Source organism: Patiria miniata, unplaced genomic scaffold (genome assembly GCF_015706575.1).
Source record: "Patiria miniata isolate m_02_andy unplaced genomic scaffold, ASM1570657v1 HiC_scaffold_3, whole genome shotgun sequence".
Classification (NCBI taxonomy): Eukaryota; Metazoa; Echinodermata; class Asteroidea; order Valvatida; family Asterinidae; genus Patiria; species Patiria miniata.
In genome coordinates this window covers 18,152,784-18,177,774 of record NW_024037069.1, presented here as the reverse complement: position 1 = coordinate 18,177,774, position 24,991 = coordinate 18,152,784, and the positions used below count along the sequence as shown (strand labels likewise).

The following is a 24,991-nucleotide window of genomic DNA, read 5'->3' as shown; positions in this document are numbered from 1 at the left end:
GTGCCTAGAGGCCAGAATTGAATACCCTGAAGAGTTCAACTCATTACATTCAGTATCCAGTGAGAAAAGAACAATTTTAGATTTGTTAAAAAATGCCCCAAAACTTCAACGTTTTCCATAGCCGGCATCATCGAAAAAGTCAGTTTTTGACCCAAATACCCAATTTCATCAAATTTCCTCAAAAGTTCACACGAGGTGCCTAGAGGCCAGAATTGAATTCCCTGAAGAGTTCAACTCATTACATTCAGTATCCAGTGAGAAAAGAACAATTTTAGATTTGTTAAAAAATGCCCCAAAACTTCAACGTTTTCCATAGCCGGCATCATCGAAAAAGTCAGTTTTTGACCCAAATATCCAATTTCATCAAATTTCCTCAAAAGTTCACACGAGGTGCCTAGAGGCCAGCATTGGATTCCCTGAATTGTTCAACTCATTACATTCAGTATCCAGTGAGAAAAGAACAATTTTAGTTTTTTTACAAAATGCCCCAAAACTTCAACGTTTTCCATAGCCGGCATCATCGAAAAAGTCAGTTTTTGACCCAAAAATCCATCTTCACCAAATTTGCTCAAAAGTTCACACGAGGTGCCTAGAGGCCAGAATTGAGTTCCCTGAAGAGTTCAACTCATTACATTCAGTATCCAGTGAGAAAAGAACAATTTTAGATTTGTTACAAAATGCACCAAAACTTCCAACGTTTTCCATAGCCGGCATCATCGAAAAAGTCAGTTTTTGACCCAAAAATCCATATTCACCAAATTTGCTCAGAAGTTCACACGAGGTGCCTAGAGGCCAGAATGGAATTCCCTGAAGAGTTCAACTCATTACATTCAGTATCCAGTGAGAAAAGAACAATTTTAGATTTTTTACAAAATGCCCAAAACTTCAACGTTTTCCATAGCCGGCATCATCGAAAAAGTCAGTTTTTGACCCAAAAATCCAATTTCATCAAATTTCCTCAAAAGTTCACACGAGGTGCCTAGAAGCCAGAATTGAATTCCCTGCAGAGTTCAACTCATTACATTCAGTATCCAGTGAGAAAAGAACAATTTTAGTTTTTTTACAAAATGCCCCAAAACTTCAACGTTTTCCATAGCCGGCATCATCGAAAAAGTCAGTTTTTGACCCAAAATCGATTTTCATCAAATTTGCTCAAAAGTTCACATAAGCTACCTAGAGGCCAGAATTGAATTCCCTGAAGAGTTCAACTCATTACATTCAGTATCCAGTGAGAAAAGAACAATTTTAGATTTGTTACAAAATGCACCAAACTTCCAACGTTTTCCATAGCCGGCATCATCAAAAAAGTCAGTTTTTGACCCCAAATCCATCTTAACCAAATTTGCTCAGAAGTTCACACGAGGTGCCTAGAGGCCAGAATTGAATTCCCTGAAGAGTTCAACTCATTACATTCAGTATCCAGTGAGAAAAGAACAATTTTAGATTTGTTAAAAAATGCCCCAAAACTTCAACGTTTTCCATAGCCGGCATCATCGAAAAAGTCAGTTTTTGACCCAAATATCCAATTTCATCAAATTTCCTCAAAATTCACACGAGGTGCCTAGAGGCCAGAATTGGATTCCCTGAATTGTTCAACTCATTACATTCAGTATCCAGTGAGAAAAGAACAATTTTAGTTTTTTTACAAATGCCCCAAAACTTCAACGTTTTCCATAGCCGGCATCATCGAAAAAGTCAGTTTTTGACCCAAAAATCCATCTTCACCAAATTTGCTCAAAAGTTCACACGAGGTGCCTAGAGGCCAAAATTGAATTCCCTGAAGAGTTCAACTCATTACATTCAGTATCCAGTGAGAAAAGAACAATTTTAGATTTGTTACAAAATGCACCAAAACTTCCAACGTTTTCCATAGCCGGCATCATCAAAAAAGTCAGTTTTTGACCCAAAAATCCATCTTAACCAAATTTGCTCAGAAGTTCACACGAGGTGCCTAGAGGCCAGAATTGAATACCCTGAAGAGTTCAACTCATTACATTCAGTATCCAGTGAGAAAAGAACAATTTTAGATTTGTTAAAAAATGCCCCAAAACTTCAACGTTTTCCATAGCCGGCATCATCGAAAAGTCAGTTTTTGACCCAAATATCCAATTTCATCAAATTTCCTCAAAAGTTCACACGAGGTGCCTAGAGGCCAGAATTGAATTCCCTGAAGAGTTCAACTCATTACATTCAGTATCCAGTGAGAAAAGAACAATTTTAGATTTGTTAAAAAATGCCCCAAAACTTCAACGTTTTCCATAGCCGGCATCATCGAAAAAGTCAGTTTTTGACCCAAATATCCAATTTCATCAAATTTCCTCAAAAGTTCACACGAGGTGCCTAGAGGCCAGCATTGGATTCCCTGAATTGTTCAACTCATTACATTCAGTATCCAGTGAGAAAAGAACAATTTTAGTTTTTTTACAAAATGCCCCAAAACTTCAACGTTTTCCATAGCCGGCATCATCGAAAAAGTCAGTTTTTGACCCAAAAATCCATCTTCACCAAATTTGCTCAAAAGTTCACACGAGGTGCCTAGAGGCCAGAATTGAGTTCCCTGAAGAGTTCAACTCATTACATTCAGTATCCAGTGAGAAAAGAACAATTTTAGATTTGTTACAAAATGCACCAAAACTTCCAACGTTTTCCATAGCCGGCATCATCGAAAAAGTCAGTTTTTTGACCCAAAAATCCATATTCACCAAATTTGCTCAGAAGTTCACACGAGGTGCCTAGAGGCCAGAATGGAATTCCCTGAAGAGTTCAACTCATTACATTCAGTATCCAGTGAGAAAAGAACAATTTTAGATTTTTTACAAAATGCCCAAAAACTTCAACGTTTTCCATAGCCGGCATCATCGAAAAAGTCAGTTTTTGACCCAAAAATCCAATTTCATCAAATTTCCTCAAAAGTTCACACGAGGTGCCTAGAAGCCAGAATTGAATTCCCTGCAGAGTTCAACTCATTACATTCAGTATCCAGTGAGAAAAGAACAATTTTAGTTTTTTTACAAAATGCCCAAAACTTCAACGTTTTCCATAGCCGGCATCATCGAAAAAGTCAGTTTTTGACCCAAAAATCGATTTTCATCAAATTTGCTCAAAAGTTCACATAAGCTACCTAGAGGCCAGAATTGAATTCCCTGAAGAGTTCAACTCATTACATTCAGTATCCAGTGAGAAAAGAACAATTTTAGATTTGTTAAAAAATGCCCCAAAACTTCAACGTTTTCCATAGCCGGCATCATCGAAAAAGTCAGTTTTTGACCCAAATATCCAATTTCATCAAATTTCCTCAAAAGTTCACACGAGGTGCCTAGAGGCCAGAATTGGATTCCCTGAATTGTTCAACTCATTACATTCAGTATCCAGTGAGAAAAGAACAATTTTAGTTTTTTTACAAAATGCCCCAAAACTTCAACGTTTTCCATAGCCGGCATCATCGAAAAAGTCAGTTTTTGACCCAAAAATCCATCTTCACCAAATTTGCTCAAAAGTTCACACGAGGTGCCTAGAGGCCAGAATTGAGTTCCCTGAAGAGTTCAACTCATTACATTCAGTATCCAGTGAGAAAAGAACAATTTTAGATTTGTTACAAAATGCCCCGAAACTTCAACGTTTTCCATAGGCGGCATCATCAAAAAAGTAAGTTTTTGACCCGAAAAATCCAACTTCATCAAATTTGCTCATCAGTTCACACGAGGTGCCTAGAGGCCAGAATTGAGTTCCCTGAAGAGTTCAACTCATTAAATTCAGTATCCAGTGAGAAAAGAACAATTTTAGATTTGTTACAAAATGCCCCAAAACTTCAACGTTTTCCATAGCCGGCATCATCGAAAAAGTCAGTTTTTGACCCAAAAATCCAATTTCATCAAATTTCCTCAAAAGTTCACACGAGGTGCCTAGAAGCCAGAATTGAATTCCCTGCAGAGTTCAACTCATTACATTCAGTATCCAGTGAGAAAAGAACAATTTTAGTTTTTTTACAAAATGCCCAAAAACTTCAACGTTTTCCATAGCCGGCATCATCGAAAAAGTCAGTTTTTGACCCAAAAATCGATTTTCATCAAATTTGCTCAAAAGTTCACATAAGCTACCTAGAGGCCAGAATTGAATTCCCTGAAGAGTTCAACTCATTACATTCAGTATCCAGTGAGAAAAGAACAATTTTAGATTTGTTAAAAAATGCCCCAAAACTTCAACGTTTTCCATAGCCGGCATCATCGAAAAAGTCAGTTTTTGACCCAAATATCCAATTTCATCAAATTTCCTCAAAAGTTCACACGAGGTGCCTAGAGGCCAGAATTGGATTCCCTGAATTGTTCAACTCATTACATTCAGTATCCAGTGAGAAAAGAACAATTTTAGTTTTTTTACAAAATGCCCCAAAACTTCAACGTTTTCCATAGCCGGCATCATCGAAAAAGTCAGTTTTTGACCCAAAAATCCATCTTCACCAAATTTGCTCAAAAGTTCACACGAGGTGCCTAGAGGCCAGAATTGAGTTCCCTGAAGAGTTCAACTCATTACATTCAGTATCCAGTGAGAAAAGAACAATTTTAGATTTGTTACAAAATGCCCCGAAACTTCAACGTTTTCCATAGGCGGCATCATCAAAAAAGTAAGTTTTTGACCCGAAAAATCCAACTTCATCAAATTTGCTCATCAGTTCACACGAGGTGCCTAGAGGCCAGAATTGAGTTCCCTGAAGAGTTCAACTCATTAAATTCAGTATCCAGTGAGAAAAGAACAATTTTAGATTTGTTACAAAATGCCCCAAATCTTCAACGTTTTCCATAGCCGGCATCATCGAAAAAGTCAGTTTTTGACCCAAAAATATAACTTCATCAAAAATTGCTCAAAAGTTCACAGGAGGTGCCTAGAGGCCAGAATTGAGTTCCCTGAAGAGTTCAACTCATTACATTCAATATCCAGTGAGAAAAGAACAATTTTAGATTTTTTACAAAATGCCAAAAAACTTCAACGTTTTCCATAGCCGGCATCATCGAAAAAGTCAGTTTTTGACCCAAAAATCCAACTTCATCAAATTTGCTAAAAAGTTCACATGAGCTACCTAGAGGCCAGAATTGAATTCCCTGAAGAGTTCAACTCATTACATTCAGTATCCAGTGAGAAAAGAACAATTTTAGCTTTGTTACAGAATGCCCCAAACTACCAACGTTTTCCATAGCCGGCATCATCAAAAAAGTCAGTTTTTGACCCAAAAATCCATCTTCACCAAATTTGCTCAGAAGTTCACACGAGGTGCCTAGAGGCCAGAATTGAATTCCCTGAAGAGTTCAACTCATTACATTCAGTATCCAGTGAGAAAAGAACAATTTTAGATTTTTTACAAAATGCCCCAAAACTTCAACGTTTTCCATAGCCGGCATCATCGAAAAAGTCAGTTTTTGACCCAAAAATCCAACTACATCAAATTTGCTAAAAAGTTCACATGAGCTACCTAGAGGCCAGAATTGAATTCCCTGAAGAGTTCAACTCATTACATTCCGTATCCAGTGAGAAAAGAACAATTTTAGATTTGTTACAGAATGCCCCAAAACTTCCAACGTTTTCCATAGCCGGCATCATCGAAAAAGTCAGTTTTTGACCCAAAAATCCATCTTCACCAAATTTGCTCAGAAGTTCACACGAGGTGCCTAGAGGCCAGAATTGAATTCCCTGAAGAGTTCAACTCATTACATTCAGTATCCAGTGAGAAAAGAACAATTTTAAATTTGTTACAAAATGCCCCAAAACTTCAACGTTTTCCATAGCCGGCATCATCGAAAAAGTCAGTTTTTGACCCAAAAATCCAATATCATCAAATTTGCTCAAAAGTTCACACGAGGTGCCTAGAGGCCAGAATTGAATTCCCTGAAGAGTTCAACTGATTACATTCAGTATTCAGTGAGAAAAGAACAATTTTAGTTTTTTTACAAATGCCCCAAAACTTCAACGTTTTCCATAGCCGGCATCATAAAAAAAGTCAGTTTTTGACCCAAAATCCAACTTCATCAAATTTGCTCAAAAGTTCACATGAGCTACCTAGAGGCCAGAATGGAATTCCCTGAAGAGTTCAACTCATTACATTCAATATCCAGTGAGAAAAGAACAATTTTAGATTTTTTACAAAATGCCAAAAAACTTCAACGTTTTCCATAGCCGGCATCATCGAAAAAGTCAGTTTTTGACCCAAAAATCCAACTTCATCAAATTTGCTAAAAAGTTCACATGAGCTACCTAGAGGCCAGAATTGAATTCCCTGAAGAGTTCAACTCATTACATTCAGTATCCAGTGAGAAAAGAACAATTTTAGATTTGTTACAGAATGCCCCAAACTACCAACGTTTTCCATAGCCGGCATCATCAAAAAAGTCAGTTTTTGACCCAAAAATCCATCTTCACCAAATTTGCTCAGAAGTTCACACGAGGTGCCTAGAGGCCAGAATTGAATTCCCTGAAGAGTTCAACTCATTACATTCAGTATCCAGTGAGAAAAGAACAATTTTAGATTTTTTACAAAATGCCCCAAAACTTCAACGTTTTCCATAGCCGGCATCATCGAAAAAGTCAGTTTTTGACCCAAAAATCCAACTACATCAAATTTGCTAAAAAGTTCACATGAGCTACCTAGAGGCCAGAATTGAATTCCCTGAAGAGTTCAACTCATTACATTCCGTATCCAGTGAGAAAAGAACAATTTTAGATTTGTTACAGAATGCCCCAAAACTTCCAACGTTTTCCATAGCCGGCATCATCGAAAAAGTCAGTTTTTGACCCAAAAATCCATCTTCACCAAATTTGCTCAGAAGTTCACACGAGGTGCCTAGAGGCCAGAATTGAATTCCCTGAAGAGTTCAACTCATTACATTCAGTATCCAGTGAGAAAAGAACAATTTTAAATTTGTTACAAAATGCCCCAAAACTTCAACGTTTTCCATAGCCGGCATCATCGAAAAAGTCAGTTTTTGACCCAAAAATCCAATATCATCAAATTTGCTCAAAAGTTCACACGAGGTGCCTAGAGGCCAGAATTGAATTCCCTGAAGAGTTCAACTGATTACATTCAGTATTCAGTGAGAAAAGAACAATTTTAGTTTTTTTACAAAATGCCCCAAAACTTCAACGTTTTCCATAGCCGGCATCATAAAAAAAGTCAGTTTTTGACCCAAAAATCCAACTTCATCAAATTTGCTCAAAAGTTCACATGAGCTACCTAGAGGCCAGAATGGAATTCCCTGAAGAGTTCAACTCATTACATTCAGTATCCAGTGAGAAAAGAACAATTTTAGATTTTTTACAAAATGCCCCAAAACTTCAACGTTTTCCATACCCGGCATCATCGAAAAAGTCAGTTTTTGAACCAAAAATCCAATTTCATCAAATTTCCTCAAAAGTTCACACGAGGTGCCTAGAAGCCAGAATTGAATTCCCTGAAGAGTTCAACTCATTACATTCAGTATCCAGTGAGAAAAGAACAATTTAAGTTTTTTTACAAAATGCGCAAAAACTTCAACGTTTTCCATAGCCGGCATCATCGAAAAAGTCAGTTTTTGACCCAAAAATCCATTTTCATCAAATTTGCTCAAAAGTTCACATGAGCTACCTAGAGGCCAGAATTGAATTCCCTGAAGAGTTCAACTCATTACATTCAGTATCCAGTGAGAAAAGAACAATTTTAGATTTGTTACAAAATGCACCAAAACTTCCAACGTTTTCCATAGCCGGCATCATCAAAAAAGTCAGTTTTTGACCCAAAAATCCATCTTCACCAAATTTGCTCAGAAGTTCACACGAGGTGCCTAGAGGCCAGAATTGAATTCCCTGAAGAGTTCAACTCATTACATTCAGTATCCAGTGAGAAAAGAACAATTTTAGATTTGTTACAAAATGCACCAAAACTTCCAACCTTTTCCATAGCTGTCATCATCAAAAAGTCAGTTTTTGACCCAAAAATCCATCTTCACAAAATTTGCTCAGAAGTTCACACCAGGTGCCTCGAGGCCAGAATGGAATTCCCTGAAGAGTTCAACTCATTACATTCAGTATCCAGTGAGAAAAGAACAATTTTAGATTTTTTACAAAATGCCCCAAAACTTCCACGTTTTCCATAGCCGGCATCATCAAAAAAGTCAGTTTTTGACCCAAAAATTCATCTTCACCAAATTTGCTCAAAAGTTCACACGAGGTGCCTAGAGGCCAGAATTGAGTTCCCTGAAGAGTTCAACTCATTACATTCAGTATCCAGTGAGAAAAGAACAATTTTAGATTTGTTACAAAATGCACCAAAACTTCCAACGTTTTCCATAGCCGGCATCATCGAAAAAGTCAGTTTTTGACCCAAAAATATAACTTCATCAAATTTGCTCAAAAGTTCACACGAGGTGCCTAGAGGCCAGAATTGAGTTCCCTGAAGAGTTTAACTCATTACATTCAGTATCCAGTGAGAAAAGAACAATTTTAGATTTTTTACAAAATGCCCAAAAACTTCAACGTTTTCCATAGCCGGCATCATTGAAAAAGTCAGTTTTTGACCCAAAAATATAACTTCATCAAATTTGCTCAAAAGTTCACACGAGGTGCCTAGAGGCCAGAATTGAGTTCCCTGAAGAGTTTAACTCATTACATTCAGTATCCAGTGAGAAAAGAACAATTTTAGATTTTTTACAAAATGCCCCAAAACTTCAACGTTTTCCATAGCCGGCATCATCGAAAAAGTCAGTTTTTGACCCAAAATACAACTTCATCAAATTTGCTCAAAAGTTCACATGAGCTGCCTAAAGGCCAGAATTGAATTCCCTGAAGAGTTCAACTCATTACAATCAGTATCCAGTGAGAAAAGAACAATTTTAGATTTGTTACAAAATACCCAAAAACTTCCAACGTTTTCCATAGCCGGCATCATCGAAAAAGTCAGTTTTTGACCCGAAAAATCCAACTTCATCAAAATTGCTCAAAAGTTCACACGAGGTGCCTAGAGGCCAGAATTGAGTTCCCTGAAGAGTTCAACTCATTAAATTCAGTATCCAGTGAGAAAAGAACAATTTTAGATTTGTTACAAAATGCCCCGAAACTTCAACGTTTTCCATAGGCGGCATCATCAAAAAAGTCAGTTTTTGACCCAAAAATACAAGTGTATCAAATTTGCTCAAAAGTTCACACGAGGTGCCTAGAGGCCAGAATTGAATTCCCTGAAGAGTTCAACTCATTACATTCAGTATCCAGTGAGAAAAGAACAATTTTAGATTTGTTACAAAATGCCCAAAAACTTCCAACGTTTTCCATAGCCGGCATCATCGAAAAAGTCAGTTTTTGACCCAAAAATCCAATTTCATCAAATTTCCTCAAAAGTTCACACGAGGTGCCTAGAGGCCAGAATTGGATTCCCTGAATTGTTCAACTCATTACATTCAGTATCCAGTGAGAAAAGAACAATTTTAGTTTTTTTACAAAATGCCCAAAAACTTCAACGTTTTCCATAGCCGGCATCATCGAAAAAGTCAGTTTTTGACCCAAAATCCATCTTCACCAAATTTGCTCAAAAGTTCACACGAGGTGCCTAGAGGCCAGAATTGAGTTCCCTGAAGAGTTCAACTCATTACATTCAGTATCCAGTGAGAAAAGAACAATTTTAGATTTGTTACAAAATGCCCCGAAACTTCAACGTTTTCCATAGGCGGCATCATCAAAAAAGTCAGTTTTTGACCCGAAAAATCCAACTTCATCAAATTTGCTCATCAGTTCACACGAGGTGCCTAGAGGCCAGAATTGAGTTCCCTGAAGAGTTCAACTCATTAAATTCAGTATCCAGTGAGAAAAGAACAATTTTAGATTTGTTACAAAATGCCCCGAAACTTCAACGTTTTCCATAGGCGGCATCATCAAAAAAGTCAGTTTTTGACCCAAAAAATCCAACTTCATCAAATTTGCTCAAAAGTTCACACGAGGTGCCTAGAGGCCAGAATTGAATTCCACGAAGAGTTCAACTCATTACATTCAGTATCCAGTGAGAAAAGAACAATTTTAGATTTGTTACAAAATGCCCCAAAAACTTCAAACATTGAAAACATGCATCGTTTCACATTTGAAGAATGTTAACCCTGCGTCAACCCTACGTCAACCCCGAGATTGATTTCACCCCGGGTTGAACTCAACCCTGCTCCACACCAGGGTTGAGATTTTCAACCCGGGTTGAAAATCTTTCCAGGTTTCAAAACAGTAGTAACTGAGCATGATAAACTTGATTTGCATGAAACAAGTGTGAAACGATGCGGGGTTGAACGCAGGGTTGAAAAATCAAAAACTCAACCCAGGGCGGCACTGGGTTCGCCCAGGGTTGAGTTCAACCCGGGTTGAGAGGCTCTAGTGTGAAAAGGGCTTTTGATTGGGTTTGAAGGCTAGATACTGACCTCAAGTGCCTGACTGAGTGGTTGGCCAATCGGATGCTGTGGCTCTTCTGCACGCCTAGGTCAGCTCCTGGTGTAGTCAGTAGCAGCTGCTGTGGATGAACACTCCACGACTCCTCAATCCTATCTACACTAGCCTGACTGACTGAGGATTGGCCTACCATTACATCAGGTGATCTAGAATGTGAGGTGGAGCTGACTGGAATGACAGTACGACGGCCTGCTGGGGTGCCTTTGACTGGAGGGGTATTGGGCACTGTCATTTGCCTTGGATGACAAAAACAATTATTGAATGATTCTGATCAGCACATAATTAAGATAATTTTGATGAACTCCAATATGACAAAATTATAGTTATATTTAAAAAAAATAGAGAGCGTACTCGCCATACTACGCGCACTCGCGGACGTGCCGACATGGACGCGCTGCCCCCATACTTGGAACAATGGACCGATCGCAGTGGCGCACCCGGGGTTGCGGCCAAAAATTTTTGGCAACATTTTTTTGAAAAAAAATTTGAGCCCCCCCCCCCCCAACCAAATCCGGATGCGCCACTGACCGATCGGGATAAGTCATAAGCCCCGTCAATCTTAGCAATGGCTTGGAAACGACATACGCCCGGTAAACTGCGCAAATGCACTCAGTCTGCGCAAGCAACGTGTACGTATGCCATAGGACGTTCGTACGCACACATGCACGCATGAAAAACAATTCAAAAGTGGGTCAACTGTTCCACCTAATGTATGGCGGCTGCGCGTCCATGTCGGCAAAGGTGCCTATGGGGAGTGCGCTCTCTCGTTGGACACCTTATAATGGACACCTTATATCAATACTGCATAAGAATGCATGCCTTTTTTATTCGTCTCACAAGCTATAGATGTTCTAGAGAATAGGTAATTCTATGAAAATGTTTGCCTTTTAACAAAGTTCCAAGTGCCTTCACGGCAGAACCATGCCTTGAAAAATGGTGTGCCGCTCAAAATGACACAATTCAAGACTTCCAAAACAATTGTTTTCATTCATCTTGCAATATTGATGTCTAAGGAGGAAAATAAAAATTCAATAAAACTTCTACATGTTTCCCTTTATAGTTGTGTTCCCTAACGTGGCGCACTTCGAAGCTTACCCGACTTTCTTTGTGTAGTGTTGCCAAACCTCTTTGTTGACAAACCTCAAATTCCTGCAGTAAAATACTCAGGCATGCAATTGGGAAGTCACAAAAAGAGAGGAAATTCACATCTTTCCCAGACTTTGTAGTGTTTTTCTATTTTCAATGGCACACATGGGAAATGAAAAAAGAGGAAATCAGCTGATCAAAGGAAAAGTTGCATGCCTGAATACTAGTACTTTTACCTTATTATTGCTTGCTATTTAACCTCTGTGAACAATTTCGGTTTCATAAAATTGTATCCGAAATTCAAAAACGGTGGTTTCATAAAATTGTATCCGAAATTCAAAAACGGTGGCGTCCGGGAATTGGGCACAAATTGGGGGGTGTTCCCTAACGTGGCGCACTTGAATAAATCTCGGAAAATTCCAAATTAACATTTAAGAATTTTTGTAAACTTGATAAATTCTGATAAATGATTTCTACTTACATACCCAGCCAGATGTTTGTCAGAAAATTATTTTCATATTTTTCGGGGCATTTTCAAAGGGTTCACTTTGCACTTTGGAAAATCAAGCCAAAATAAATTTTTCTTTTAACTTTGTTACGGGTAAATAAACTCGCGATCTATGAACAGGAGTGTTTAGAGCTTGATGAAATTTCACTTTCTGTGAAATTTCAGTTAAAACTTTTGCTCTAGGTAGGCGCTACAGGCGAAAAATCAAAGTGCGCCACGTTGGGGGCCGCGCCACGTTAGGGTACATCAAAAATATACTCCTTGATATCCAATTACATGACAAACCGCTAGGTTTCTTAACACACTATAATTATCTTAACCTGCTTGACGGGCCTTTGGATTCTACTTCATTCTTCGTCCCATTGTTAGCATTCTCCAATGTTTTCACAGGAGACAATGAAGACGTAGTCACCGGGGAGGGATGATCCTCCATGCGTAGTACATGGCCAGTCAGGTGCAGCATGAGGCGAGATATGCAGCGATAAAACAGATTCAGATCACCGCTTCTCCAAGGAAGATCACAGACTGATGAGAAAGGGAAGGGATTAACCCATTAGCAACGATACCACATTGTACAGTCGTTTTCCTAGTAGTTCAGCCGAAAGCAGCCTGAACATCATTCAGGCTGCTTTCGGCTGAACTACTCCACGATTAGGCCAAAAAAAAATAATAGTTCTGCTTCCGGTTTCCCTACCTACCCTATTCTGAAAGCCCCTACCCTCATTTTTTTATGGGAAAAATGATGGAAAAACCCAAAACCATCAATTTCTACCTTTTACCCTTGACTACACGCAGACGCCTCCATATAATTGTACACACAAAAAATTGGCAAAAACTCAATGAATGGTCTTTTGCACACATGATTCCTTGCACTAATTGGCTTCGATTTTATCTGGTTTACATGTATCTCCCTAATGATTGAGTTGAATCCAGCAAATTAATCCTCGAATTGTATCATCACGTTTGGGGTATTGATAGTGGAGACCACGATACATATGTACGTGCACGCACAGTAGCAAATTAAATGCGTGCGTGGTCCGGTATAAATACCACGCACGCATTGACTGCAGCACTAGTCATTAAATAAGACGACCCCCAAAATGGACAGAGCGCATGCGTATAGACTAGAGGGGGTTCTGGTATTGATATGCTCACAGGACACCCTTTTTCGACACCGATACGTGCAGCGATCACGGGCCGTGCCAAACCACTTTTCACTCGACACTTCTTGGAAAGCGCAGTACAGGAAGTCGATGCCAATGCGTGTTGTGTTGAATGCCGACTTACGCAAAGGATTTTGTAATGCTTTTTAATGGAAAGGGGACTGACAGTAACACGACGACTTGAGCGACATGGCGACTCATTAAAAAAATTCAATGGAAATGCATTACGGACAATTGGGACTTTAGGCAGAAGGCCGACTTGAGCGATTTGACGAGTTGTACGATGTCGGTTTAGGCGGAGTTTACTGTATAACATGCGAGAGCATCAGAATGATTGTTAAGATGCAGGCAAGAGGTTACCTTCGTTAACCTTAGCTTCCCCAGGGATCGGCAAGTCAAATGAGATTCCACGCAGTGGGTTGTGTTCCGATAAACTCACAGCCTCACTGTCTTTGTGTCTCAGAGCCCTGGTGATGAAAACAATTAAAGGGTTGAAGTAAAACAAAATACAAAGATTCAAATCGTGTCAAAGTTTCCAAATTGACACAAGAGAAATCACACATTCCCTCAAAGTGACACACATCAAAGGGAAATTCTTGTTCAACAGAATTCAGTCACACCATACTCTACAATAGGTCTCTCTCAAATGACGTCATTTCCTACAGACCAGCCACCTGCATCGACATTTTGAGCGCCAACTTGCATAACGCGCATCGGCTGCGTCGAATTTCGAACACAATTTCAAGCAACAAGCACGCAAAATACGCAGTTGTAGTTCTCCTACAGAGATGGCCGTCTCTGAGAGAGAGACCTTTTTGGAAAGTTTGTGCTTGTCTTCTTTCTTTGTGATTTCAGGTCAGAAATGCTTTAATAAAAATAATAATAATAATAATAATAATAATAATAATAATAATTTGGGAGGCTAATCAACCTTACTCGCAGCTGGTATGCTGAATTGCTAAGGGCGGGGCTACAACATGGCTGGGCCGCTGGCACGTAAAGGCACCTATGGCTGCCGGCCACATCGACCCATATATGACCACGGAGCACAGCCTGAGATCGAAAGTGTTTGATTTTTCCGGAGGGAGGAAAACCGGAGGGCCCAGAGAAAAACCCTCGTGGCACAGGAGAGAACCAACGCACAACTCTACTCACATGTGATCCGCGGCCAGGATTCGAACTTTGGTCACCTTGGTGAGAGGCGAGCACTTTACGCACAAGCCATCCATACCACCCATAAATTATCACTGGTTCAGCTCAAGCCACAAACTGATTCAAGTCTCCCCAGGGTGAAATCTTGACAAACCTTCTATGTTGCTGTCGGGATATCTCATCTCCATAGAACAGCCCCACCCCTGCCAGGAAGCCTTCTGTCATTCCCGGTCTCTTCTTGATCTCTAGACCAGGCAGTGTTATCGTCAATCTCCTCTGAGTCTTTGCCTGTAAGATGAACTCAGCTGGCTCCACTTGCAGCTGGCTACTCAGGAGCTTGTCTCTACCCTCCTCATCTGTGTTGAATCAAAGGCAAATTCAAGACTTCCTGAGATTTACATTCTCAGTTTTGAGGAATAGCCACATATCACTAAAAATCTTCACACATGATAAAACAGCCATATTGAAATTTGTATCCTTGTGGAGACATTTGTATGTTCTCGTGTACTAAAGTTTTCAAGTTTGAAAGTACAGTTTCAAAATGCTCTTATTTTAACCAGAATTAATTTCCTTGGCTGAAATAATATTAATACTAATATTAAACTTATTATCCCTTTTCTAAAACTCTACCATTTGTGACAGATAAACATACCTTGGAAATTCCTACTTTTTGAGTAAAATTCATATATATATTGCGTGAAAACCTTGTGGAGACGTATTCATCGATAGAAATTGCCCTGTTGAGACGTATACAATCTTTTGTTCCCTATTGTGTGCATGTCTCCAGAGGGCACGGTGTATCAGATCCTGATGTGTCCTTCAACAAGCATTTTCTGAACTTACCCTGAAACCCCAAGGCCTTTACAAAAGCACTCCTGCGTCCAACATTGGAGACGGTAACAGTACAGACCGTACCACGTTTGGTGCTTCCCTGGCCAATACTGACACTATATAAACCATGCTCAGTCTCACGCACGTTTTCTAATATGAGCTTGCTGACTCCACCATAGCCACTTAACGGAACCTGGGAAAATCATAAGACAACAAGCACAAAAAAGAGTCAACATTAACCTACTTGCGACGAACAACATTACATTTTCGAAACGTGAGTAACCGATTTTGTGCGTCTTGTTTATCATACATAACACATTTTTCTGGATGTCATCTTTGATGCTTAGGTAGGTCTAGATCTTCTCTATCTACCATGGGGATAACGGTTATTAAACCTTTTCAGTAAGGTAATTACAGCCCAAGGAAACTCAAAAGTACATCAAAAATGTAACGTGAATAACCGTGGAATTGCCCAGCTACAATCCCGGCCAAAATGGTTGGGACACTTGGAAATAACCTTAGCCTTCCACGGTCACCCACTCCCCCGCTCCCCCGGTCAATGTTTTGTTCTCTCCAGCTGATGGAGCACACACTGCGCAATGAGAGACAACATTGAGCGGGGGCCGGGGGGGGGGGGGGGCCAGCGAGATTTGGCCAGGATTGTAGATCTTGTCACAGATACTGAGACTTACAGTGTACTTGAAGTTGCTAGCCTGTGGTTTGATGTTGAGTTTAGCCTGGCTGGTTGCCACAGCAGTAGGGGAGAATAGAACATGCACAAGGAGGTCCTCCATAGGTTGCAATGTTACATATTGACTGTCATCAGTCGACCACTCACCAGTCTTAAATGGATTTAAAAGCTGAGGAAGGAATCAAACACGTCTTAATATTTGGCTGAAAACTGACAATATTAGGGCTGTGAAAATATATCAAATATTCAAATTTGAGATTATCAACCGAATTTTCGAATAGCATTTTTTTTTTCGATTTGAATATTCAAAAAATATGAGTGGTCTCAAGAAGTTGAAGGAAAACTCTGATTTGCATCTTCATTTTAGAGGGATACTAGGTCCTGGAACAGCCCAATTGGGCTACAAAACGTGCTTTGAACGAGATGATGTTAATTGGAAAGATTTAAAAGTAGGATATAAACATCCACACAACTATCCTTTCAAAACTGGGCGCTTTTGTGTTATTCCTGTATTATGCGCGCGAGAACGAATTTTCGGGGCCCACTTTTGCGACCCCATAAATTTGAGCTGTTTGGATGCTAGTTGTGATTTCATTCGTAAAGTGTGCGCCTTTTGCGGACATTGATAAAACCACTTTTTTTTGCATTGATGGTGATTGGTCACCGCTGTTCCCGAGGCACACAACGTGTATATCGTACACTGAGAACAACACGAAAAACGTATTCGTACTCCGTCATGTCCGATGTAAACAAGCGCGTTTTTTCATCTTTTCTTGGGAACGCTAAGACATTAGGTTCGTTTTCTCTCAACCAGATGTTTGAAATAGGCCAAGTAAACAATCCAAAACATAAAATTTTCGGGGATTTCAGGACCTAGTGCCCCTTTAATATTTCAAAAATAAACAAGTAGTATATATCGAGGAAAAAAAAAAACATCCATACGTACACAATGCTGTAGATATTTGATTAAGCTTATTGTAAATTTTTGACAGGTGCATATCCAACTTTACGGCCCGTTTGATTCAGGGCCAGCGCATGCTATTTAGACTGGCGCATGTTAAACTTCATTGACTTTTTCAAATATTCATATTTTAAATAGAAAAGCGTAAATGAACCAATACCTGAAAATCCTGCTTGTTCTCTGTAATGTAGAGCTTGAGTTTCAGCACATCTGTCTTGCTACAGCTGCGTATTGTAATCTTCTGCTGTCTGTAGCAGGGAAAATGGAATTACAGAAACATCAACTGAAGAAATAAGATTTTTCATGTCGCCTAAACGAAGTTTTGGGAGACACTAAGGCCAAAAAAAAAAGTCTCCGGTTTCTGGTATGCGCGCGCGTCGCCGTAGCCATGCGCGTCGGCAAAATGAAAAAGTTTTTTTTTCAATAAAAGATGATGTCTCAAAACTGCCAAACTCACTGGTTTGACTGGAATCCTGCTGCTGCACAATTTTAACGTGTTTTTAGATGGGGGTATGATCGAGAATAAGCTTTATGTGGCCTCTCCGGACTCCCATTATTTGCACTAAGTTGCAGTCATCAGCCGACATTTGAAGCAAAAAAGACAGGTAAAAAAAAAAAAAAACCGCGTTACCGCACCACTTTTTGGGCAAGCTCCATACCAGAAACCGGAGACTTTTTTTTGGGCCTAACCAGTCTTAAATGCTGTATGACTGTATACCCATATGCATGTTAAAGTTTTTGAAATTGCTCTCATTTCCTAAAGATTCGCCAGAATTCCATAAAACTTCAACACAAGTGTCATTGAGTACCAAAGATAATGTGCAGGGGCGGATCTGGGGGGGGGGGGGGGGGCTCCCTGAAAAGAAAAAAAAACCACGATATAGAGAGGGAGAGAGACTCAAAAAGAGAAGAAAAAGAGACAAAATTGATAGGGCAGTTCACGTCAGACCAAAGCCTGCTAGGATTAGTTGCAACAACTATTATTGGGGGTCTGTCATACTTTTACTAAAATTAAAAATCGACGGGACCAAGAACTGCGACGAGACCGCGCACGCACGACGAGACAGAGGGCGCACGACGACGAGCGGGAGGGCACGCAACGACACAAGAAAGGCAGCGACAAGTGAGAGCAGAGCAGACCTATGCTATTGTATGCCCTTCAAAACAAGATTCTTACAAGATCAGTGTTACTGTTAGACAGTGTAGGCATCGTAGTCATGGAGTCTCACTCTGTTACGAAAATCTCAGAGTTTTTCGCATTAAGTGTTTCCCCAACATACATCACATCCTCCATCTCTTGCTAATCATCCCAGTATCCCGGTAGAGAAAGCGAATTCTGTATTAAATGAAACTTGTGAAACTGTGCTGCGGTCTACGATGCAACAGGACCGTCTGAACAGACTCCTGTTGGTGTTCGTCCACAAGGACAGAAAGGCTCGACTACAGTGCCATGACACCTACAGGAGAAAACACCCCCGCCGAATGCGCTTTCTTTGAGCACACATTAAAGCACAGGTTTAAAAATCATATGCAGACTAGTGTAAGCAAGAACACTCTGAAAAGTGATTATGTTTGCGTCCTTATTTGGGGTAAAATATGCTGTAGATTACAGGAAAATGCACCCAGACCCCTCTTTTCTTTCACTTGACCCTGAATCATTCAAAGTGCCTGGTTTTGATAAATGTTAATAGTTTCATGGTTGTAGAGCTCTGATACTACTTTTTACATGGGCATTGTGTCTCAATTTTGTTATGCTTTTGGCTTTGACATTGTTTGAGGGTTTTTTTTTTAGCATTCTTCCTGAAATGATATAAAAGAAAAAGTTAGGTTTAGTACTTACAGGGCCCTGCCAATGGGCACACCACCCCAGGAGATGTAGTGTCTATTGACCAGGAAGTGAGGCTTAGTACTATCCAGAGATTTCTCTACAGCTTCCCCACGGAGCATGACCTCATAGGATGGACCGTCCGGCCTGGCACACATTGTCAATTGCCTGAAATATCATTACATTCTTATTTTAAATATGTTCTGTGAATTTATTTATTTTTTTGTTAGTTTGATAATAACGGATGAATAACAGTTAAGAATAAGGAAGGGTCGTTTAAGTTAATATTGGCCTTCCATATCAGACTACTGACCATGGCTTTAAACAATTCAAAACTTTAAACAGCCTTGTTTGATTAAAAACATTGACATGTTTTCCTCCCTCCATGCAGAAATACCCTTCAATAGTTTTTTAATGTTTTGGTGATAAGTGCTAATGTTAACCCAAAAGCAAGACGTTGTTAACTCTTTCAGTGCCAGAGTTGTACATGTACGAGGTATATTTGTTAGTTCGACAGTGCCAACCTCGTACATGTACGAGGTAATGTTCATACTTAACATCGCCAAACCTCGTACATGTACGAGGTAGAGTAAGCATGTTATCACAAGGGAGCGCTCTCGCTCTTTCTAATAATATCATTTTCATTCAGGTACGACCTGTATTTATTTGTTTCATTCGAGATCTTGCGAGAGGGCGCAGCACTGACACTAGTATTTTCTGCAAAAAGTGCGGAATTCCCCTGTGTGCAGGACAGTGTTTCAGGGTGTATCACTATGTATGTGACTACTATTGACTTTCCAATATACCAAGGATATACCAAAGAGCAAACACAACAAATTTAGTGAGTAAAACTTATTTACTTTTTTTTATACAGAATTTTGAACAATTACAAAAAACGCTCGAAGTTGGGCACTTTAGGGTTAAACTTTTCAAATTTTGCGGGCACTGAAAGAGTTAAGCTTATATAACATGGAAGAATAAAATAGTCCAAAAAAAATGTCTTAGTGTTGCAAAGCTGGAGGGAAATGGCTTTGCAGACTAGCGAAATAATTAATAAATGGTCATTAAAATCTTCTCAGATGAAGTTTGTGTCTTTGTCGTCAGATGAACAGAATCAATTAACATTTACCCTGTATCCAAGGAAGGCACCTGCTTAGGTGAATACTTGATCAAGGCATCAACCTCTTGACCAGGGGCAAGCAATATGGCTTGAGGTACTGCACTGAAGAGACCTTGAGCTGACATGACATTCAACTCCAAGTCCAGATGGATGTTGCCAGTGTTCTTGAGAGGTAGCTTACGAGCGATGTGTTCACCTTGGTTGGACTTCAGGCTGATCTCTTTCTGTACAAGTTATCAGAGCACATTGATAGGGCCACTTATCAAGTGTTCTAGAGTATGCTGCAAGTGCTTAGCTGAAAGAGATGATCTCTTTCACAATACAGGGTGGTTCAAAAAAAAGGACACCCACATTTGACAGCAATTTTCACCTATTTTTTAAAATTATTTTTAACTGTCGATTAGTGGCCATTAAAGTACTGGCCTTTAAGCAAATGTGACGAAAAAATGGTTGCATTTGCACATTTTGTCGTTGAGCTATGCCAATTTGAACATTTCATGTGCGAAACCTGTTTGTCCACGGAGCTGAACATGTATTCTCAACACAAAATGCACCAATGCATGCTTGAACATTATCATTGGAAAAAACGCGCTAACAATGAAGCCCATCTTAACATTTGATTGTTATGTTATGTAATGTTATGCAACAATGAACTTAAGCCGACAGCTCATTGAGTAGATGATCTTAACACTGACATGAATAATTGGACAGCTTCAATAAAAGTTACCAGGGCAAAATATATTTTGGTGGGAAGGTTTTTTAATTTTTACGAACTACGAAAAAACGTCCACTTTACATAGAATAGCCAGTGGACAAGACTGATTTTGGTGACTTGTGTTCAAATTAGCATAATATCACTATTTTTGCGACTTTTACTAAGCTTTTTTCACCATGCATGGTTAAAGGCCTATACTTTACTACTATGTGAAAAAATATTTAAAATAAGTTCATTAAGTAGGTGAAAATTGCTGTCAAAAGAGGGTGTCCGTTTTTTTTAACCACCCTGTAAATGTCAGACATGCAGTGGGGTTACAAAGCTTAACAGTCGACTTGACTGTGATAAGATTTGCCTGTTAAGCCTTGTTTCCATATCGGCGTAAGAAACACAAGGAGTGCGTTCGATTACTTCCCCCGCGCTTACTTGTGCAAGCGCGGCAGCGTTCGATTTACCTCTCACGTGACTTCTCGCGCTTACTCGAGCCTGGCCCCAGTAACCGACTCGCCGAGCCGGTTACTTGGGTAAGTATCCCATAAGGCCATGCAATAAACATGGCTGCCAACGTGACGTCCGGCGGGCGCCTCAGGCTGTGTCCGAAACAGGCTTCCAGAGCTATGGCTACTTCCACTGTCAGCGCGTCCCCGCATATTTTCAGTGGGCGTGGACCTAGACCTAGCTCTTGATTCGGATGCAGCCTCAGTGTCATGTCAAAGTTCAACTTTCCAGCTCTTGCACAAAACTTTAATCGAAACCGTTCACTTATTTAGCTCCACTGCGCATGTCTGTCATCACGCGAGGAGCCAGGCGCGAGTAAGCTGGGGAAAGTAATCGAACGCAGTGAAAGTAAATAGCAAACAAGACCCAAACTGCAACGCAGACATATGGGAACATTTCATCTGGAAGTGTCGCCAACTCAGACATTTGCCTTGGTGCTTTCGATCATTTGCCTTGGTGCAATTTCCCATTCCTTGGTGCTCTTTGGTAAAAAAAATTGAGGAGGTGCGGAAATAGAGGGCGCTGTTGGAGCTACCGCGGAACATTTTGGAAAAAAAAAAAAGATCGACGCGCATGATTAAAATCGACGCGCACGCTGACCAGAGACCGACTTTTTTGGCCTTAATAATAAACTGATTTTGTAATGATTATATTGATGTTACCGTTAAAGCTCTAGGAATATTCAACTTGGCAAGCCCCACGGTCGCTCTCAGGGTCGCACTAGTGATGGGAAGCGCGCCTCCTTCTGGGACGTCTAGCCACACCTCCAACTTAGCCGAGACTTGCTCTGGTGCATCCACGGACCCAGCCTTATCCCGCTGGCAAGCCCTGAAGTGAACCCACAAGGTGGAGGTGTCATTTTGGCCTTCTAGAGTGATGTGGCTGGGCAGGTTGAGACCAGAGACAGAGTCTGGATTGGCCTTCGAGTCACCGGTGTGCAGGTAGAATGAGTGCCACGCTGATGAGTTCTAAGAAGTTGTCAACAGAAAAGGAATTGGTTTCAGTTGTCATGATTGGCTTTTTCAAAAGGTGGCCTGTTGATCCCACCTTGCAGTTTAGTTCAAGCAGAGATCATTATGGGTGTTTTATTTAACCCTAACTCCCCAGGCCTTTTTGCTAGGATGTAGCCTCAATCCTGCAAAATTCCTCCAATTGGCCTCATGGAAAAATAGCATATAGCCTCAACCCTGCAAATTCCTCCATTGTTTCTTGAATGTGGTCCGTGGAGGGGTGACCACTGCCTGAATCCTGCAAAAATCCTGCGGCAGTGACTGTCAATATGTTGAGGCTTGGCCAGGGACATCCTGGAGCAGTACAGAGGATTTCAAGCATAATCCTGGCCTATATTTATGCATGGCTGAGCAAAAACAACATAAGGTCCAGCCCAAGACCTTGACAAAGTGCTTCCTACGAAATCAGTATTGCACTTGTGCCATGGAACCACAATCCTCCAAATTCCTCCACTTTGGCAAAGAGGATTTTGAAGGATTCAGGGCGGTTAGTGTTAATAATGAATTCTGCTTTGATCGATGTAAATATCAATCTTGCATCTTGCCTCAACTGACTAAGCTCTGCATGCTCTGTACTTTCTGAGAGCAAGTGAAAACACTACTCAAATGTAAAGTACAGGAGTGTGAGTGACCACTGATAATAATAGCTGAAAACACCTGAAAAAGGTGTAAAAAGCTGAACTCTGGAAATCTCCTATACTTTTGTACACAGCAAGTGAGGGAAAAAAGCTGAAATCCAAAACAAAAAAAAGCTGAAATCAGCTTTAAAGCTGAGATTTCATACCCCTGAGAGTAGTGAGGGTTTGCAGTAATACCACGTGTGTGGTTCTGAAAATAACCTGTTGGTTGTGAAGCTTGACGTTCCGATTAGTACGCTGATCGTCTTCAGGAGAAAAACTTTGCACTACGGCAATGCAAAGTTTCAAGTTTTATTTACTCAAATTTACAACCTCCTGTTTCCTTATTATTCGACCACCAAGCTCTGGGCAATTCACAATACACACACATTATCACTAAGGCCAAAAAAAAAAATAGTCGGTCTCTGGTCAGACCGAAGTTCCGGAATTGATACGGCCACGCGGTTTTTTTTGGGGGGGGGGTGTTTTTTTTTTCCAAGCTTGAATTGTACAGACAAGGTGGGTACTATTTTGTTTTTTTGTGTCCTCATTATACATTGGTGTCCTCCATAATTTGCCTTGGTGCCCTTTATCATTTGCCTTGGTGCAATTTCCCCATTCCTTGGTGCTCCTTGGTACAAACATTTGAGGAGGTGCGGCAATAGAGGGCGCTGTTGTAGCTTCCGTGTAAATTTGAAGGAAAAAAAGGTTAACGCGCATGATTAAAATCGACGCGCGCGCTGACCAGAGACAAAGGTTTTTTTTTTTTTGCATAATGCTGTATTGTGTGTAAGGAACACAATAGAGTAATGGTGTATGATAGAAATAGAAGTAAAAGGCTCCAAATTATTACCATAATTTTTTGTTATTTATACTACTGAGGGTGTGATTAGCACAATACCAAAAGTTCAATCCAAATTACAAACATAAAGGGTAAAAATGCACGGAATAATGCTTCAAAATAAATCGGGGTACTGACCACTTTGATGAGAAGACGTAAGGGAACTGTTGAGGACCCCTGGTTGACCAGATAGATGGGTGCCGATCTCTCCTTGCCATAGCTCAGCACACCCAGGTCAAGGGTACCATTCTGAGCTCCTTTGAACTGGCGATACAGAACAAACCGACACATTCATTATCCATGCAGGATTATAATAAAACCACTTCTTCATTTGTCAGACTGACCTACAAATAATTTCAACAGAAAGCCTTGTTCCTCATAAAAGTAAAAGGTAACATAGGTAATAATTTAATGTACCTTTCAATCTTCCTGTTTTAATCAGTCATGAAAACACCATCCTTGTTTATGTTTTATTAGTTTTATTTGGTTGAAACACCTATTAAACATAGTTATGAGAGAAGGTCAATCTCAACAGTTCTTACAAATACGATGGTTACTCAAGCAACAAACACTCAAGTTACATCTTTTTATTAAGTAAAAGTTGAAAACAATTTTTGATGACCCAGAGATCTTACATGTTAAACATTATGTCAAGTATGGATGTCTTCTCAGAAGCTAATTAAAATACCAGGTAACATTAAAAATGAAGAAAAGTTAAGGAAACCTAGATAAACAACATTCTTGTAAAATGGAAACCCATTACATAAAGTCACTGCAATGGAAAAATATATTAACCCTTACTCCCTAGGCCTTTTTGCTAGTAGCCTCAATCCTACAAAATCCTGCAATTGGCCTCATGGAAAAATAGCATATAGCCTCAATCCTGCAAATTCCTCCATTATTTCTTGAATATGGTCCATGGAGGGGTGACCACTGCCTGAATCCTGCAAAATCCTGCGGCAGTGTCTGTCAATATGTTGAGGCTTGGCCAGTGACATCCTGGAGCAGTACGGCAGATGTCAAGCATAATCCAGGCCTATATTTATGCATGGCTAAGCAAAAACAACACAAGGTCCGGCCCAAGACCTTGACAAAGTGCATGCTACGAAATCAGTAACGCACTTTTGCCATGTAACCTCCATCCTCCAAATTCCTCCACTTTGGCAAAGAGGATTTTGAAGGATTCAGGACGATTAGGGTTAACCTTGACCATAACAAACGCAACAAAGTAACCCAAAGTAACTGACCCCAATGTTTGGCTTCTCTGCCCGGGCAATGATAGTGACCGGTACTCCCTGACTGAGATAAGCTACTTCCCCGTCAGCCACTACAGGACTAGAGCTGACCAAGACCTGAGCTACATAGATGCCTGGCTGGTGGGGTACGAAGACCACCTTGATGTCCTCTGAGTTCTGAGGACTGATGATGGTACGTCGCTTGACCAGGAAGGAGGTCAGGCTGCCTGGAGGAAGCTGCAAAGGGAACAATTGTAGGACATGTGGTATGAAAGACAACTTCATTTCTAGAATGTGC

General features: G+C 40.2%; 1 protein-coding gene across 3 annotated transcripts in view; it reads right to left on the bottom strand.

The window, feature by feature from the left end:
* Positions 1 to 24,991, bottom strand: part of LOC119737787 — a 53,558-nt gene that overhangs the window by 5,166 nt on the left and 23,401 nt on the right. For all 3 annotated transcript variants that reach the window (XM_038212396.1, XM_038212395.1, XM_038212397.1), the window contains exons 14-25: positions 24,706 to 24,930; positions 23,597 to 23,722; positions 21,653 to 21,958; positions 19,787 to 20,001; positions 18,673 to 18,825; positions 16,993 to 17,080; positions 15,873 to 16,040; positions 15,193 to 15,373; positions 14,504 to 14,705; positions 13,558 to 13,664; positions 12,355 to 12,559; positions 10,413 to 10,676 (exon numbers count right to left, since the gene is read on the bottom strand). In XM_038212396.1, the coding sequence (XP_038068324.1) occupies positions 10,413 to 10,676; positions 12,355 to 12,559; positions 13,558 to 13,664; positions 14,504 to 14,705; positions 15,193 to 15,373; positions 15,873 to 16,040; positions 16,993 to 17,080; positions 18,673 to 18,825; positions 19,787 to 20,001; positions 21,653 to 21,958; positions 23,597 to 23,722; positions 24,706 to 24,930 (2,240 nt within the window). The remainder of the gene's footprint in view (positions 1 to 10,412; positions 10,677 to 12,354; positions 12,560 to 13,557; positions 13,665 to 14,503; positions 14,706 to 15,192; positions 15,374 to 15,872; positions 16,041 to 16,992; positions 17,081 to 18,672; positions 18,826 to 19,786; positions 20,002 to 21,652; positions 21,959 to 23,596; positions 23,723 to 24,705; positions 24,931 to 24,991) is intronic.